General features: G+C 41.2%; 1 protein-coding gene across 4 annotated transcripts in view; it reads right to left on the bottom strand.

The window, feature by feature from the left end:
- Positions 1-2,154: 2,154 nt before the first annotated feature.
- Positions 2,155-18,504, bottom strand: part of SHF (Src homology 2 domain containing F) — a 389,714-nt gene continuing 373,364 nt past the window's right edge. For 3 of the 4 annotated variants that reach the window (XM_073618891.1, XM_073618890.1, XM_073618892.1), the window contains one exon: positions 2,155-5,322. In XM_073618891.1, the coding sequence (XP_073474992.1) occupies positions 5,136-5,322 (187 nt within the window). In that variant the 3' untranslated portion in view covers positions 2,155-5,135. The remainder of the gene's footprint in view (positions 5,323-18,504) is intronic. The other variant, XM_073618893.1, reaches the window with a different exon arrangement.

Here is an 18,504-nt window from a genome sequence, read left to right on the forward strand (position 1 = left end):
GCCTAAAAATTATCTGGTGTGTAGCCATCAGAAGTGTACCGGTTTTAACACAAACATGACGCAAAAGGGGACGATCTGGGAAGCCAAGCACTGCTTTTTTTCCCCAACTATTATTGTTTCAGGGTATGCAACAATGCCGTGCCTCCAATATAAATGAAGCCTGAAACCCTATATAAATGTAACTTTAAGCTCCCAAACCTTTCTATATGCCGCTATAAAGGACCAGTGTCGAAATAATTTGTCATCGTATAATGTGATGTTTGGTAATGCTAAACTCTGATGCAAACCAACAAGCTTATATTGTCATGGCATAGCATACAATGGCATTAGGACACAATATAGGAAAAAATATATACAGTATATATCACTTTCAAAATGCACTGAAATGTGTTTTTAATGCCTGTCCACTCTCCCTACCCTTTTATTTAGTTTGAATGACTCAATCTAACAAGGTTGACTTTGTCATGGTATGCAAAAAATAAACCCCATTTGTGACAAGATTTGGAAACCATGGAATAATTTTGAAGCTAGTATCCTGATCTATATACTACATAACATGTATTAAGTCACTTTTTGCCCCCTTTATTTATCCCAGTTCAACCTATGTAGCCTATAGGATTACTCTTGCTCTCTCCAAATCCCATCTCAGACCTTTTTATTGTTTTTTAAACATATGATTTTGCCTGTAGTCTTTAGGTCAGTCCATTGACAGTTACATAAAAAAAAAAAGGTGGTGGGGCCTGGCGCTCTGAACAGAGCAAAGCTCAGACGTACTGAACTGTTTATGACATCCTGAGCTTACAGGAAGAGGGTTATTGATGCTGGCCATCATAGTTGCTGACAATTTCGGGCGGCTGATTTCTTAACTAAATTACTGATGGAGAAAGTGTAATTTTTTTCATCGTTATGTATCCCAAGCCTAGTTAAGGGTCATATAAGGATGATTTTATCTTAACTGACCTAATTCTACATGATCACAATGGGGACTTCCAAAATGCCACATCCAAATATCAAATAGAAAAAAAAAATTAGCAGATAGGAAATATACCCCCCTCTGCCACCAACCACTAGCAGACTTGATTGGCACACCACAAGACTCAATTATAATTTAAGGTTATTATAATTTGCATAAAAAGTAATACTAAAATGAAATACCAGAAACACACATCAGTACCCGGGAATGGATTTAAAAGCAAAACACCTATAGTATTTCACATATTTTGTACAAATTGTAAATTGGTGGTGTCACAAAAGGGTTCATCCAAAACCAGATGTCAACGCATTTCGCAATGGATTTGCTTAATCAGGACCAAAGGGTATGAAGAAAGAAAATGAGGTTTTGGCTGCATAGAAGGCACCACGTGAACAGAGTCTGGCAGGCAAACACAGGGGCTAATCATAAATGGTGGTATACAAATCAACCATGTCGGCAATATTGAAAATGCTCCAAATTGTCTTATATAGAGTGTCTATGGATGACGATAGCATCCAACTATACATACCAAAGGAGTAGTATGTATTCAAAAGGCAATTACCAGCGTGCAAGCTATCCAGAACACCCTGGGTAAGTAGGCTATCCAAAAACGCTCTGGGCGTTTTTGGCAGCGTTGCTACATTTTAAGCATTCCATCAGTAATGTAATTTATAAATGTGTGGGGGCCATCTGCCTAATCTATGGAGTGTTTTCACTTCTAAGTTAGCAAATTTTGGAGGGAGCCTGACAGTCTGCCAACCAATAATTACCTTTTGAATACGTACTACTCCTTCAGTTGATTTGTATACCACCATGTATGATTAGTATGCCCCCTTGGGGTTGATGACACTATGTGAAAGTGCAACCTTCTTTGTGAATTGACAAGCAGGTGCATAGTTTCAACAAATCGTGCATGGAAATCCACCAAGCCATGTGGTCCTACCTAGATTGTCTTGTGGACGAACCAGCTCTGTTTTTACCCAAACTTTTCCTTTGAAACATGGAAAGAGATACTCTAAATTGAAGAGTATATATTCAAGGTTAAAAATGGATCTGCTTTTTGAATATGTCCAATTGAGCAATAATTTCCTTTTCTATATAATAAAATGTTTATTCCCAAAATGTGACTGATACCCAATCTTTTCTCACTGGCTAAATTAAAAAAAAGACAGATAAACCGATTACATTAAATAGACAGTATTTATTTAACATGGCAAAATTCACAAACGTAAAATTTGTAACAGCAGTAGAAACACAAACATTAAGAGCAGGAAAAAGCAGATTCCTTCAACCCCAAGGTAAACATACTCAAGACATTTCACCTGGCAGACAGATACAAGGCATAATGATGGTGTAACAATGAGATTTAACCATTTACAAAAAATAAATAAAAGTGGGAAAAAAAGACAAGGCTTTGACACTAGATTTCCAGGGGATGGCAAATTTACCTCTGCTATCTTCCCAAATGGTTTTAGTCAAATTTACTGACTGCTACAAAATAACCACACCCTGTAAACCTTGACTTCTGTCCATACAATATCTGTGTGCCAGTGGCAATCAGACATATACATATCAAATTAATATAACAAATATAAAGTATTTTACATTTTTTTCCCCAATTCTTAACAGCTATACATTTCTAATTCTTCCCAAACCCGACTTTATTTTGTTAACATTTTGTGGCTTAGAGCAATCATACTAATAAAAGCAGACCATGCTTAGATTATTGTATTTTAAATAAAGTCCTAAACAAGCTTTTTTTTTTTTTTTTTTTTTTTTTTTTTTTTTACATATTTGGTCACGCCTCACATAAAACTGGCACTTTTCTTTGAAGACTGCATAGGGAAATGACACTTCTTTAGGGAAAAAGGAGCAACCAAATACTTGTATTGAGAGATGGTAAACCTTCACAAAATGCTAGCTGTTCATCAACATTGTCACAAATAAAACCATATATGCCACTCCATTATAATTTGTGATTCATGAATTAGGTCGTAGTAGGTAGTATATGGCTGTCTCCATTTAATGATATTGTGTACACTATGTAGTAGCAGCCAATCAGACATCAGCATTTAGCATGGAGGGAAGTCTAACAAAATTATTATGGTGTGACAGGTAAGGGTTGCTGCAATCTGGTCTTTATTCAATGTTGATAAGCTTAGAACCCCATTTTGTACATGCTTTCTCTGTTTAGCAACCAAATCAACTGGGCGACATTACACAGGCTATTTGTGAATATCAGATATTCGTAGCTCATAAATCAAATATTTATTTTATCTACTTCCAGGTATGTACAAGGCATGAAAAGATGTACCCTATAGCAGAAAAGAATATATAAATGATTAAGGTTCTGTACTAGGATAATCTAATATTACCATTTGATTACCCTTACAATCTCTATAAAAATGTATTTTTTTTTAATATAATTTATGAGCCCTAAAAAATATCAAGTTCTTTCTAAGATCACATTTGTTAGATCAGTGGTCATTAACCCTGTCCTCAGGGCCCACTAACAGGCCGGGTTTGCAAGATAACTGAAATACATCACAGGTGATATCATTTGCTGCTCAGTGATTGCAGTATTTTAGTCTGCATCTCCCCAAGGTAATACATAAAACCTGGCCTGTTAGTGGGCTCTGAGGACAAGGTTGATGACCACTGTATTAGACCTTACACTATATAAGAAAGGATCAAAACTGAATCAATGTCATGAAATTCAGAATTTACTTAGAAAAAACAGGTTTTGGAATAAAAAAAATAAATGTCATGACTTTTGAGCATTCCACGATAAACTTGGTTGGAAATACAGCCAGCAGACAGGACAAGTAATCATAAAGTGGCCCTTTTCAGGTTGATCAACAAATTGCAGTCCAAGAATTAGGCTCGGTTCACACTGATGCGACATAGGATGCGACTTGTGAGACACAAAGTCAGATGACATGTGAAATTCAACGTTTCCCTATGAGAGCGGTCTTAAATCGATCCTATACATGTCTGTCCAACTTTAGAAAAGGTTCCTTGGTCCGACTTCAATGCCACAGAATGTAAAACAGCCCTGCATTTGTGATAGAGGGAGGTAATGGTATTGGTAAAGTATTTAAGGACCACATAACCCATAAGAAACTAAGTTGGCTGCCATGTAAAAATGTATAAAATGTACAGCTCTACAAAATAGGTAATTCCCTTACAGAGGCTTATTTTAAGTGAAGACATTGTTGGGTCAGATTCTATGGGGACACCTTTCCAGACACAACTGACATCCAGTCTCATAATCTTATCAAATGAGGCCGGATCTGACTTCTTCTCAACTTGAAACAGCTGAGAAAATACAGTTGGATGTTCTTCACTACGATGCATATATTTTTGTCATAATGGTTAGATATATAGCTAAATATTGTATTACTTATTTTACAAATTGTTTAAACTGGTTGTTCTTAAAATACTGTTGGCGTTCTCCTTTAACAAAAGAAAAGACGGGCTTTGGAAGGCAAAAATTAGGCTTGCATCAGGTTTAAAATACTAATCACACTTGCAGTTTTAAACATTCAATCAAATAAACGGAATATGATGTTTCATGGGAGAAAATTGGGGAACTTAAAATGAGTCTTTATCTAATGCTACAAAAATAAACTTTTTAAAAAACGTATATGTAGTTATTGCATTCACCATGCCCCCACAAACTGAACTCAAGTCCACAATCTGCTCAGTTCACTTGGCCTCTTTACACCTTGACAAGATAATACAGTATTGCTGAAGTTTTTGCAGAAATGTTGTTATATACGTTTGCACACACACACACTGCAAACTAGGGATCAAATGCCCTAATTGTTAATGGTTGTAGAACAACTAGTGTACAGAAAAGTATATATGGAAATCCAACAAAATGTATTTTTAAAATCACAAGATTAAGCTGAAGATAGTAGTATTGCAACTTGTCGGGACATATAGCCCCAGGTCATTGTATATGAAAGAACAGGCACCGTACCCATTCAAGTGGATTACTTTTATTAATTACGCTTAAACTAGAACCGTAAATTGTAAAACAGCCGCCACGCATCATTTTCAAAGTCCATGTAAAGTACCACCACTTAGTGTTTTAGTTTCCATTCTGTAGATCAAAATTAGGACAGTCCATGTTCCTTTAGCTGCCACAAGCTCAGTGCTACAAAGTCCGGATTGCAACTGGATAGAGCAAGGACATATGTTCAGCTCCCTTTATTGGTAACTTGTGGGTGGTGTAATAATTGATTATGTCTGGCACACTGTCAAAGGGCTGGCTGTTCTGTCCCAAAATATACTGGTTTTCTTTGGTACGCGATAGCTTCATGTGCATGAATCCTTGGCTGCTCCTATAAAAGAAAAATATAGGACAGTATTACTTAAGAAATCTTCAAGCATGTTTTTTTTTTTCTACAGATGTGTATTATATTATCATCTACACAGAAATATAATAATATTAACATTGCATGAATCTCAACATACCCAGGCATCAAAAGTCTGATAAAACTATTTATACATTTATTCACAATACAAGCCAAAATCAATTAACAATATTACAGATTCATTTTATGATTGAGTTATCAGATTACTTGATTTCAATTAATGGTGCCCAAATTTGCATCCTATTAAAAAGTAATGTTTGTTAAATGTATTGTAATTCAATACGTGTTCCGTTTACAACAATTAGTTTCACATATTTGAATGTTTAAAATATAATTGGTAGAGTTAAAGCATAACAAATAATAAAAAGTATAGTAAACCACTAACTTTCAGTTCTGGAAATTTCCAGTTTAAGTGGACAACAAACAGGGATGCTTTATTTGGCGTGAATTTTATTGAATCTAGCAATCATCTTCTAGGAGAAATTTCAACTCAAGATACAAAAAAAGTAAATTTGGCATTTAGGCATATGCAAGTCGGTGCGTTTGGAAGTCTACATTGTTTCAACCAAAGGTCAACCAAGGTAGATTTATAAACAAACATTCTAGTAGCCAAGGGGCATAACAAGTTTACAAGCCGTGCATTTGGCATCACCTAGGGATTAGCCGAACACCCCCCGGTTCGCGGCACAATATGCCAACAGGCAAAAAATTTGTGCGAACACCGTTAAAGTCTATGGGACCCTAGGGTGAAAAAATTTAAAGTGCTAATTTTAAAGACTAATATGGAAGTTATTGTCATAAAAAGTGTTGGGGACCTGGGTCCTGCCCCAGGGGACATGGATCAATGCAAAAAAATAATTTTTTAAAACAGACGTTTTTTCGGGAGCAGTGATTTTAATAATGCTTAAAGTGAAACAATAAAAGTGAAACATTCCGGGGACATGGCCTGGCCGCGGAAGATGATGGCCGCCTAAGCACAGAGCTCCGCTCCTCCACACAGCATTTCAGCACCATCCAGCAGCCCATCCGAGCCTCTCATCCCCCTGAATAGGGAAATACTACACCACATCACCCCAGGATTATGTCCTGCAAATGATCCCAATAACGGGGATCGTGCCGACTCCTGGAGTTCTACATGAAGCCTGTTCAGCACCCAACCCAAGATGGCGCCATCCACACAGCCTGAGCCCAGCAAGGATACAGCCTCAGACATGGAGGAGTCACCAGAGCTGCAGCCGAACACAGACCCCTCTCCCTCTGACAGAGGTAAGCGCTCAGCTCACTCCCCAGCACACTCACCTGCCAAGTCACCTCCTATGAAAAAGCTCTTTGGTGCTGGAGCTTGTAGTCCCACAGCTGATGTTCTCTCCAGTCTCTAGCTGCCTTTACAACCTCTGACAACCCTGCCTCAGAACACTCTTAAAGCAATGCTGCTCTCATTACAAGCTGACATGCAGAGAGAATTAAGGGCTTCCATTAACCATTTACATGACAAAATTGATCACTTGGCAGACTGCACTGAACAAATTGAGCAGCAACTGTCAACAACCACCACAGCCCACAATACTGTAGTGGATATACAGGACGAACACTCTGAGGCTATGCAACAACTCCGCCTGAAAACTGCTGACCTTGAGGACCGCTCCAGGCGGAATAATATAAAAATTAGAGGGGTGCCAGAAGTTATAACTGCTGAAATAATACCTTATCTGCACCAACATATAAAATCCTACCGTCCATTACCACACAGGATATGCTCATAGACCGGGCCCACAGGATCCGCAAAGCTGTATCACCTCCCAATCTCCCTTCCCAGGGACATCCTAGCTCGTGTCCATTTTTTCCAGGCTAAGGAGCACATCATGAGGGCAGCTAGGTCCATGCGCACTCTTCCTGAACTTTTCTCCAAAATATCGCTATACAACGATATCTCGGCAGCCAATTCACAGGCATGTAAATTGTTTGCGCCAGTCACTACAATACTCATGGAGCACAAGATCGCATACAAGTGGGGGTTTCCCACCAAACTACTGGTCACATTTCAAAATCAACAAATCTCCATCCCGACCCCCAAAGATGGGATTAAACTACTCAATAACTGGGGCATAATCCCCAACCCACCACCTAAGACTCCCACTAACAAGCAGTCATCTAAAATCTCTAATACATGGGCCATTAGGGACATGCCCTAGGTCGCCACCTGCACTTACAAATAAGTGCCCTACCACGGACACGTATACCCTTTGCTGGATGTACTTCTCGTAAATCAGTGGAGGAGCAGTTAGCACGTTGGTACTCTTTTCCCACCCCACTGCCACAGTGTGCAAAGCACACGGCGCTTCTCAGGTTGTTTTTTTTTTCTTTTCTCTCAAAGTATTTCAGTTATTTTTCTAATTGCATTGTTAAAGCAGCTTTTACTGCATAAATAGTTATTCTGTGAACGCTATTCCTTTTCATACATTGTTTGCTGGTAGCCACTATATTTGTATCTTTTGTATTTTCTTGTTCATACAGTGCATTCTTATATCCACAAGTCCTTATAATCTTTCTGTGCCATTTTGACATCTACCATTCCTTTAGCAATGTCTCTCAAAATTACAACTCTGAACGCTAAAGGACTAAACAGCCCCTTCAAACGATCCCTATTATGGGGAGAAGCCATAGCTCAACATACTGACATACTATGTGTCCAAGAAACACACTTCTCCATCAACCCACCGCAATGTACCCACAAGCTCTTTCCCCACATTTATTCTCAGGCTGATAAAAAAGTGAGAGGGGTTATGACTGGTCCACTCCTCAGTATCCTTTACCTTATCAAATGTCGAACAAGACCCCTCTGGCAGATTTGTAATATTGTCAGCCTACTTTAACAACCGGCCACTGATAACTGTCAACCTTTATGCCCCAAACACTTGTCAAAAGTCTTTCTACAAAACGATCTTACAAAAGATCCAACTTTACCCCAAAGTCCAAATTGTACTATGTGGAGACTTCAATGATGTAGTTGACCCTACTCTATTATTATTATTATACAGGATTTATATAGCGCCAACAGTTTATGCAGCGCTTTACAACATTAGGGAGGACAGTACAAGTACAATACAATTCAATACGGGAGGAATCAGAGGGCCCTGCTCATTAGAGCTTACAATCTAGGAAGGAGGGTCAAGTTATACAAAAGGGTAAAAGCTGTGGGAGATGAGCTAATGGAGAAAATAGTGCAGTTATTAGATGGAGGCAGGATAGGCTTCTCTGAAGAGGAAAGTTTTCAGGGATCGCCTAAAAGTGGATACATTTGGAGACAGTCTGACAGATTGGGGTAGGGAATTCCAGAGGATGGGCGAGGCTCGGGAGAAGTCCTGGAGGCGGATATGGGAGTAGGTGATGAGGGAGCTAGAGAGCAGGAGGTCCTGGGAGGAACGGAGAGGGCAATTAGGTTGGTATTTTGAGACTAGGCTAGTGATGTAGCTGGGGGCAGAGTTGTGGATGGCTTTGTAACTTATTGTTAGTATTTTTAATTTAATTAGTTGGGCGAGTGGCAGCCAGTGGAGGGATTGGCAGAGAGGGGTAGCAGACACTGAGCGGTTTGTAAGGTGGATGTGTCTGGCAGCAGCAGGATTCATGATGGACTGAAGGGGGGATAGTCTATTTAAAGGTAAGCCAATGAGGAGGGAGTTGCAGTAGTCGAGGCGAGAGATAACCAGGGAGTGAATCAGGAGCTTTGTGGTTTCATTGGTTAGAAAGGGATGTAGTTTAGAATGTTGCGGAGGTTGAGGCAGCAAGCTTTGGAAAGTGATTGGATGCGGGGCCGAAAGGAGAGTTCAGAATCCAGGATAACACCTAGCACCCTGACATGTGGGGAGGGATGGATGGTTGTGCCATTGATCTTGACAGAGAAGTCAGGGAAGAGGCACACGTGGGGGAGGAAATATTATAAGCTCTGTTTTGGCCAAGTTGAGTTTGAGGAAGTGGTGTGACATCCATACAGATATGTTGGTTAGTAAGTTAGTGATGCGTGAGGAGACTGATGGAGAGAGTTGAGGGGTGGAGAGATAGATTTGTGTGTCGTCAGCATAGAAATTATATTGAAAGCTGTGAGAGGCTATCAGCTGACCCAGGGAAGAGGTGTAGATTGAAAATAAAAGAGGTCCAAGAACAGAACCTTGGGGGACCCCGACAGAGAAGGGAAGAGGAGTGGAGGAAGTAGAATTGTGACACTGAAGGTGCGTTGGGTTAGGTAGGATGAGAACTCTAGACACTTCCAACTCAAAGAGAAAATGGTCTACAGCCCTCACATCTCTTTTACTTTTAGAAGACTATTTTGATCCATGGAGATGTCAACACGGCATGGAGAGGGACTATTTCTACTACTCCTACTCTCAAAATACCTACATGAGGATCGACCTGTTTCTGACCTCCAAGGTGCTGTTACAACACGTCTCTGCCTCCTCCATTGGAGTGAGCTCATGGTCCGACCACGCTCCCATATCCATTACCCTATTTCCGCCCTCCTCTAACACATGCAACAAAATGTGGTGACTTAATTCTTCTCTGCTCGGCACTAAGGAGGTCAGGGAACAGGTCAGAGCTGCGATTGGCGATTTCTTTACTCTCAACTCTGACTCTATTAATAACAATACCACCCTTTGGAATGCTCATAAATGTGCCATTTGAGGAATACTGTTGGGGTTAGGGGCCTGGGAGAAAAAGAAGCGCAACGCCACCATTAATAAATTCTTAGAAAACATAAGATCCCTATAAACACGCCACAAACTCCCTCAGAAGCCCTTCTCAATGAGCTCCGCAAACTCCGGACTGAATTCAGTTCTTACCTACATAATGGTTTTGACTATTACCTGAAAAAGTTAAGACTCACATAGTATTCACAAGGAAACAAAGCAGGGAAAATCTTAGCCCAGCAATATAAGCCTAACATCAATAGTATGTAAACTCTTGGAGGGGATAAGGGACTATATACAAGATTTCAGTAATAAGAATGATATCATTAGCAGTAATCAGCATGGATTCATGAAGAATCGTTCTTGCCAAACCAATCTATTAACCTTCTATGAGGAGGTGAGTTGCCATCTAGATAAAGGAAGGCCCGTAGACGTGGTGTATCTGGATTTTGCAAAAGCATTTGACACAGTTCCCCATAAACGTTTACTGTACAAAATAAGGTCAGTTGGCATGGACCATAGGGTGAGTACATGGATTGAAAACTGGCTACAAGGGCGTGTTCAGAGGGTGGTGATAAATGGGGATTACTCAGAATGGTCAGGGGTGGGTAGTGGGGTTCCCCAGGGTCCTGTGCTGGGACTAATCCTATTTAATTTGTTTATAAACGACCTGGAGGATGGGATAAACAGTTCAATCTCTGTATTTGCAGACGATACTAAGCTAAGCAGGGCAATAACTTCTCCGCAGGATGTGGAAACCTTGCAAAAAGACCTGAACAAATTAATGGGGTGGGCGACTACATGGCAAATGAGGTTCAATGTAGAAAAATGTAAAATAATGCATTTGGGTGGCAAAAATATGAATGCAATCTATACACTGGGGGGAGAACCTCTGGGGGAATCTAGGATGGAAAAGGACCTGGGGGTCCTAGTGGATGATAGGCTCAGCAATGGCATGCAATGCCAAGCTGCTGCTAATAAAGCAAACAGAATATTGGCATGCATTAAAAGGGGGATTAACTCCAGAGATAATACGATAATTCTCCCGCTCTACAAGACTCTGGTCCGGCTGCACCTGGAGTATGCTGTCCAGTTCTGGGCACCAGTCCTCAGGAGGGATGTACTGGAAATGGAGCGAGTACAAAGAAGGGCAACAAAGCTAATAAAGGGTCTGGAGGATCTTAGTTATGAGGAAAGGTTGCGAGCACTGAACTTATTCTCTCTGGAGAAGAGACGCTTGAGGGGATATGATTTCAATTTACAAATACTGTACTGGTGACCCCACAATAGGGATAAAACTTTTTCGCAGAAGAGAGTTTAATAAGACTCGTGGCCACTCATTACAATTAGAAGAAAAGAGGTTTTAACCTTAAACTACGTACAGGGTTCTTTACTGTAAAAGCGGCAAGGATGTGGAATTCCCTTCCACAGGCGGTGGTCTCAGCGGGGAGCATTGAAAGCTTCAAGAAACTATTAGATAATCACCTGAATGACCGCAACATACAGGGATATGTAATGAAATACTGACACATAATCACACACATAGGTTGGACTTGATGGACTTGTGTCTTTTTTCAACCTCACCTACTATGTAACTATGACAGCACAATCCAAAATTCCCTTTCTTTTAGATGACCGGGGCCAACGACTCACCAACCCCAAAGATGTAGCTAACTGCTTCGGCTCCTTTTATTCCAAATTATACAACTTACTCTCTCATTGAGCCTAAACCAATTCACTCACAGATTCAGGAATTTTTATCCCCTCTACATCTCCGACGACTAACTTCGCAACACCAAGAAGCCTTAGCTCAACCTTTCTCACATCAAGATCTCCAGGACGCCATAAAAAACCTACACAAGGCCCCAGGACCTGATAACTTTAGTATTGAATACTATAAAACATATCACAAGCAACCCATCTTTGTAACTCCCTCAATAGGTTCTTAGCCATAGGAGAAATCCCATCTGAGTCTCTTGAAGCCATTGTCACCACCATCCCCAAACCAAGCAAATCTCCCCACGACTCAGCCAACTACTGTCCCATCTACCTCCTTAATATGGACCTCAAACTGTACGCCAAATTACTAGCAACTCGCCTCGCCCCACATATGCCCCAACGTATCCATTCAGACCAAGTAGGCTTCATTCCACATCGCCAGGCCTCAGACGGAACTAGACGTTATGTGGATCTTATACACTGGGCCGAACATCATCGAACGCCTTCTCTGGTGATCTCCCTTGATGCAGAGAAGGCGTTCGATAGGGTACACTGGGAGTACCTGGAGGCAGTACTGAAAAAATTTGGTATTGAAGGTAAATTCTTGCAAGCTATTTTAAGTCTCTACTCTACCCCCAGCGCAAAAGTATGGACCACAGGCATCCTCTCCGATGCATTCCCGATCACCAATGGCACTCGTCAGGGGTGCCCACACTTACCCCTGATATTTGCCTTGGTGATTGAACCTCTAGCCCAGGCAATTCAATCATCTCATCTCCGGAATTTCAGTAGGGAATACCCCTCATAAAATTGGATTATATGCAGATGACATTACAATCTCACTCACAGACCTATCCCTTCCCCCACTCTGCCAAGTACTAGAAGACTTTAGCAAGATCTCTTTATATAAATTGAATCACTCTAAAATCATCCATGATCAGGATCTTACTCCCAACCTCACTCAAAACTGATCTCTAAAATTTCCCCTTTCTCCTGGGCTCCCAACTCAACCTTGACATATCTGGGCATTCAAATCACACCCCCCTCCTCTATGCTCCTTCCCACAAATCTTACCACTCTGTTCCAGAAACTTCAAACCATCAGTTTGTCTATGTCGAGCTTCAAAGCATCTTGGGCTGGAAGAATTGCTCTGGCCAAGATGTTCCTTCTTCCTCATGTTCTTTACTTTTTTAGGACGCTGACAATACCAATCCTACCAGCCAACTTAACCAAAATCCAAAACATTGTCAACACCTTCATATGGGCAGATCACAAACCCAGGCTAAAATCCTCTCTACTGAGCACCCCAACAGCATATGCTGGCCTGGGAGTTCCCAATATCAGAAGATACTATAAGGCAGTCACACTGGATCAAGCCAAACATTGGTGGACATCTCACCCTACATTCTCCTGGCTCCAGATCGAATCCTCAACAATCTCGCAACCCCTCTATCTACTTCTGGCAGCGCTCTAGATGAACTTTCCTTCTCCCCGCTCCTTTCTGCCCTCTGTAACTGCCACAGCAGCCACTTGGATAGGCATACAGCCAACTTCCAAAGGGATCCACATAGATGCCTTATTATCACTTCCACTTCTTTCCCTGCAACTCTTCCTGACCTACCGCTCCGACATTGGACCACAGCAGATATTACAATTGGTGACCTATTTCAGCAACAACTCCAAAGTTTTCAGCAACTCCCAACCTCTTACAACCTACCCAGCAAAGACTTCTATATTTTCCTCAGGCTTCGACGTGTTCTATCTACGCTAACCACCACCGAGGAAACAATTTCCAAAGACTTACTCCCATTCTGCACCCAGCCATCCACTAAGACTAAAGGAATCTCCTACATCTACAATCTCCTCGCTCGGCCAACATCCACTTGTAAAACCCTCAGTGTGTGGTCTTCTGGGAATCAAAATTACAGATCTCCGTTCCGATGTTTGGTACCGCACCCTCAAACTCTGTTACCTTCTCCAAAAATGTATCCCACTGGGAAACACTCATAAAAATCTTTCATAAATGGTATTACACGCCTGATAAACTTGCCCGTATTTTTCCATCCCAGTCATCGAACTGTTGGAGGAATTGTGATACTACTGGTGACATTCTTCATATTTGGTGGGGTTGTCCCATCATAGCCTCCTTCTGGAAGGACGTTTCCACCTTAATTGCTGACATCACCCACACTCCACAAAAACTGACTCCGCAAATGGCTCTCTTTGGTGTAGATCTCTCCACCTGGCCTATGGCACTCCTTCCCACTATAACACATATCCTGATAGCAGCACGTTTAACCCTAGCACGTGCATGGAAGGATCCACATCCTACATCTTTCTCCTCCCTTATTTCTGCCATTAGTGACCATTGCCACATGGAATTTCTCTTCACCAAAGCTCAATGACAAAGTGACAAATTTCTCAATCACTGGTCTCCCTGGCTAACCAATCCTAGGAGTATTAAATTACCATAATTCAACACTATATCCTATGTACTGGACCCACTCACAGCAACACCCTCTCTACCCTATAAGCATAAGACCAAATAGAGCCAAAAGTGAACATGTTAAATCTTTCAGCTTTCCTTCCCCCTTGTTACTTACACATATATATATATATATATATATATATATATATATATATATACACACATATACACATATATACACACATATATATGTGGCTTATCTATTTCCCCATCTTGCCTCTTACATACTAGATTCCTGTTCAGCTAGTGTGCGGTCCAGTCCCTCTATTGGCACTATCCGGTTGGGATCTGGCACCCTCGGATTTTCTGCAGCAGTCGGTACGTCGGACGATATCTGGCAATGGTAGCGTGTGCTATTTGGTTTTAGACTTGTACCAGTAGGTGAGACCATTAGATTAAATATTTTGACCAAATGTCATATGTTTTTTGCTGTACCCGAATGTGTATGACCGTCACGTAACTGCGTACTTATCTGTTGTTTATATAGTTTAAAAGAATCAATGATGCCGATCTATGCCCTGATGAAGCAATTAAACGTTTGCGAAACATGTTGGCTGACAGGCATGAATGGAATTTGAATATAATACCGGATGGTCATACTGGTCTTTCACATATATTTTGATATCTGTTTTGTATACCCTTTTTTTTCCTGCAATCTAATAAAAACAATATTTTAACTATTTCTTTTGTTGATACCTACTGGAAATAGACGTATTATCTCCCCCAAAAAATCCCAAGTTTCTTGAAAGAATCTTTACTTTCGCTGCATTTTGTATATATATATATATATATATATATATATATATATATATATATATATATACACACACACACACACACATACATACACACACATTTTATATATATCATCTTTTTACTTTTTTTTTATCACCTTATAACCCCCCCTCAGTCCGCGGGGGCCTAGTGTTGAGGTAAAATAACTTAAATATGTACACCCTATCACAAATGACATTCATGTTGCAACTTGCTAGATGTCAATTTACTGCCCTGTGTGTTAACAATATGTTTCCAATGCATTTACCAACTTTGTATTTGCTTTTATTACATCAATAAAATCTTTAAACTCAAAATAAATAAATAAAAAAGAAGTGAAATACTCCATTAAATATCGTGCCTGGGAGGTGACTATAGTATGCCTGTAAAGTGGCACATTTTTTCCCATGTTTAGAACAGTGCCACTGCTTGTGGCTGTAATGTAATGTTGCCCCACCCCCCCAGCCCATTACCAGGCCCTTTGGGTCTGGTATGGATATTAAGGGGAACCCCGCAACCCCTGTAACATTTGTTTTGCTGTCTGTGCCCCTGTTCAGAAGATTTCACCTCACTTTGTCCCAATGACAATTGGATTTTGAAAATTTTGGGTTATTAGGATTACAAGGATTGGTGATAAAACATCAGTGGAGACACTTTTCCCATATTAACTCTTACAGGAGAGAATTTCCCTTCCTAGGGGTTGATTTCCTCCCACTTCCTGTTGTCTCCCTCTGTTTCTAAGTAGGAGTCGTTTGTAAGTCAGATGTTTGAAAATAGGGGACCGCTTGTATATACTATACGGCCTGCCCTATACACTCTGCAGAAAAGTGGGCCTTAGGTGTTAGTGGTACCAGAAAACTAAGCCCTCACAGTTACTCTTGGTGGGCGCTGGAATGGGCCCTGCTGCAAAATATTGGATCAAAAATTCTAATTACAATACAGTGCAGCCATAGTGCAGTTGCTACTACTGTTCTGGTGGCGTACACAGTACACAATACAGTGTAGTGCGATGTTGCAAAACAAAATATACATCATGTCCAGAAGGCCACCAAGGAGAGGCAGACGCTCACAGGCCACTAAAAGAGGGCAAGCAGGCTCTGTGTCTACAGCGCTGGTCATGGACATGGTGCATCCTCTGCTGGTGGCTGATGGGCACACTTGTCCTTTTTTTCTGCTGCTGGCCGTGTTATTGAGCCAGAACGTGAAGAGTTGGTGGAGTAGATAACAAAGCTGTCCTCCTCATCCTCTGTCACCCAGGCTCAGAGTAGTTTTCCTTCCTATGCAGCTGCCAAAGTGGCCTATTCCACCAGCTCCTTGTCCACAGTCACTCCTTCCGTAGCCCAACCATCATACACGGAGGAGTCCCCCAAACTATTCGGGCCACAGTGTCGGGTACATGCTACTGGAGGATGCGCAGCGATTTGAAGGCTCCGATGTTGGTTCCTAGGTTGAGGAAGGGAGTAACATAAGCCTAGAGAGAGGGGGTGCCCATGAAGGACAAGAAACTGGCAGTCATGTTCCCCCAGCTACAGCATAGTGCCAAGTTTGTTCCAGTGATGAGGAGGGAGGGGATGATGAGGTCACTGACTTTACTTGGGTGCCTGATAGAATAGAGGAGGAGGAGGCACAACTCCAATGAGGCAGGATGTCCTCTAGGGGGCAGCTTAAGGGCAGCCAACCTACTGCAACACACCACAAAGCTCCGCAGGTGCAGGGCGCTGCTGACTCCTGGCTCATTTTGAAAATTTCCTTGGTGTGAGCCTTTTTGGACACGTGTGCAGCAGATCGCACCGTTGCTGTTTGAAAGGTATGTCTGAAGCGGATCAAGAGTGGCCACAACAGCAGCCGCTAGGGCACCACATGCTTGACCAGACATATGACGACCTCCCATGCAGTCTTTTTCCCGAATACTATATTTGAGATTTAATATCTCTCAGATATGATTTGGGTATAATGAGAGTTCTTTGACCATGAGTGAAAGCTTTAACACAATAACATTTATTGGTGAGTAGCTGAAAGACTATCTAATACACAACCATCTATCTATAGTCTATACCAAGGAAGAAAATATTAGGGTAAAATAAGAGAATTACATGAAGGAATACAGAGTATATTTCTGAAAACATTAATCTGCAAACATATTTAGTCACAAGTAAAATGCAGACCTTTCCCATAATTACCCTTTGCACCAAGGTTCCATTCTGATGGTTGCTCTCCCATAAAAGTGTGTTTCCCTCCCATCTAGTCTGTGTACATTACATGCTGATGCCTCATTGGTTGGCATAGCGTGGCTCTGATTGGTGAGCTTCCCTATTCCTGGTTAAGGGCTGGCTACATCTCCAATCTCTATACTTTGCATAAGTCAGCCTCTTTAAATCCTTGTGACTATTCAGAGCAGGAACTTGAATTTTCCTGGGAAGTTAAGTACTGATTACGGGTTGGCCTCCCTTCATTGCATATCCCACCATGGGATCCTTTGAGAGGTAAGCTGACAAAGATTACTGCATAACCATGACAACTTTGTTCAGTTAGAGGAAGAGCACTGGAGACGGTGGCCGGCTGACCGATGCCTTTAGACAATTTTTCAGTCCACCACCACCGCCTAAGGCCCAATTTTTCTGCCCCTGTTTAACAGGGGCATGTAATTACAATTGCTGATCTAATATTTCACAGCAGGGCCCGTTCCTGTGCCCAACAAAAGTATCTGTGAGGGGTTACAGTGTTGTGGCACCACCAAAGGCTCAATTTTTCTGCCCCTGTCCCAGCAGCAGAAAAAAAGGACAAGTGTGCCCCACGGCCACCTGCAGAAGATGCACTATGTCCATGACCAGCACTGTGGACTGTAGCCAGAGCCTGCTTGCCCTCTTTTAGTGGCCTGTGAGTGTCTGCCTCTCCTTGGTGGCCTTCCAGACATGAGGGGGATTTTGTTTTGCAACACCACACTACACTGTATTGTGTACACCACCAGAAGTCTAATAGCAACTATGGGTGCATTGTATGTATTGTGTACTGTGTACACCACTAGAAAAGTAGTAGCAACTGCACTAAGGGTTGCACGGTACTGTGTACACCACCTGAAGTATATTAGAAACAGTACACCAGTGAGATATAGATAAACTGTATGCAGTGGAGATTATATAAATATATATATTAAATACACTGCAGCTAACTGAAATCACCTGCCTGAAGTATATTAGAAACAGTACACCAGGAGCGGCCTGCAGTGAGATATAGTAGCTAAACTGTATGTAGTGGAGATTATATATATATATATATATATATATATATATATATATATATATATATATATATATATATATATATATATATATATATATATATATATATATATATATATACACACACACACATACATACACATACGAAAATCTGCCTGCCTGCTCCGTCTAAATGACACTCTCTCTCCATCCACGCCAACAACACACTACACGAGGCCGACGTTCAGGCAGCCTTATATAGTGTGGG

The sequence above is a fragment of the Aquarana catesbeiana genome, linkage group LG03, assembly GCF_042186555.1.
Source record: "Aquarana catesbeiana isolate 2022-GZ linkage group LG03, ASM4218655v1, whole genome shotgun sequence".
Lineage (NCBI taxonomy): Eukaryota > Metazoa > Chordata > Amphibia > Anura > Ranidae > Aquarana > Aquarana catesbeiana.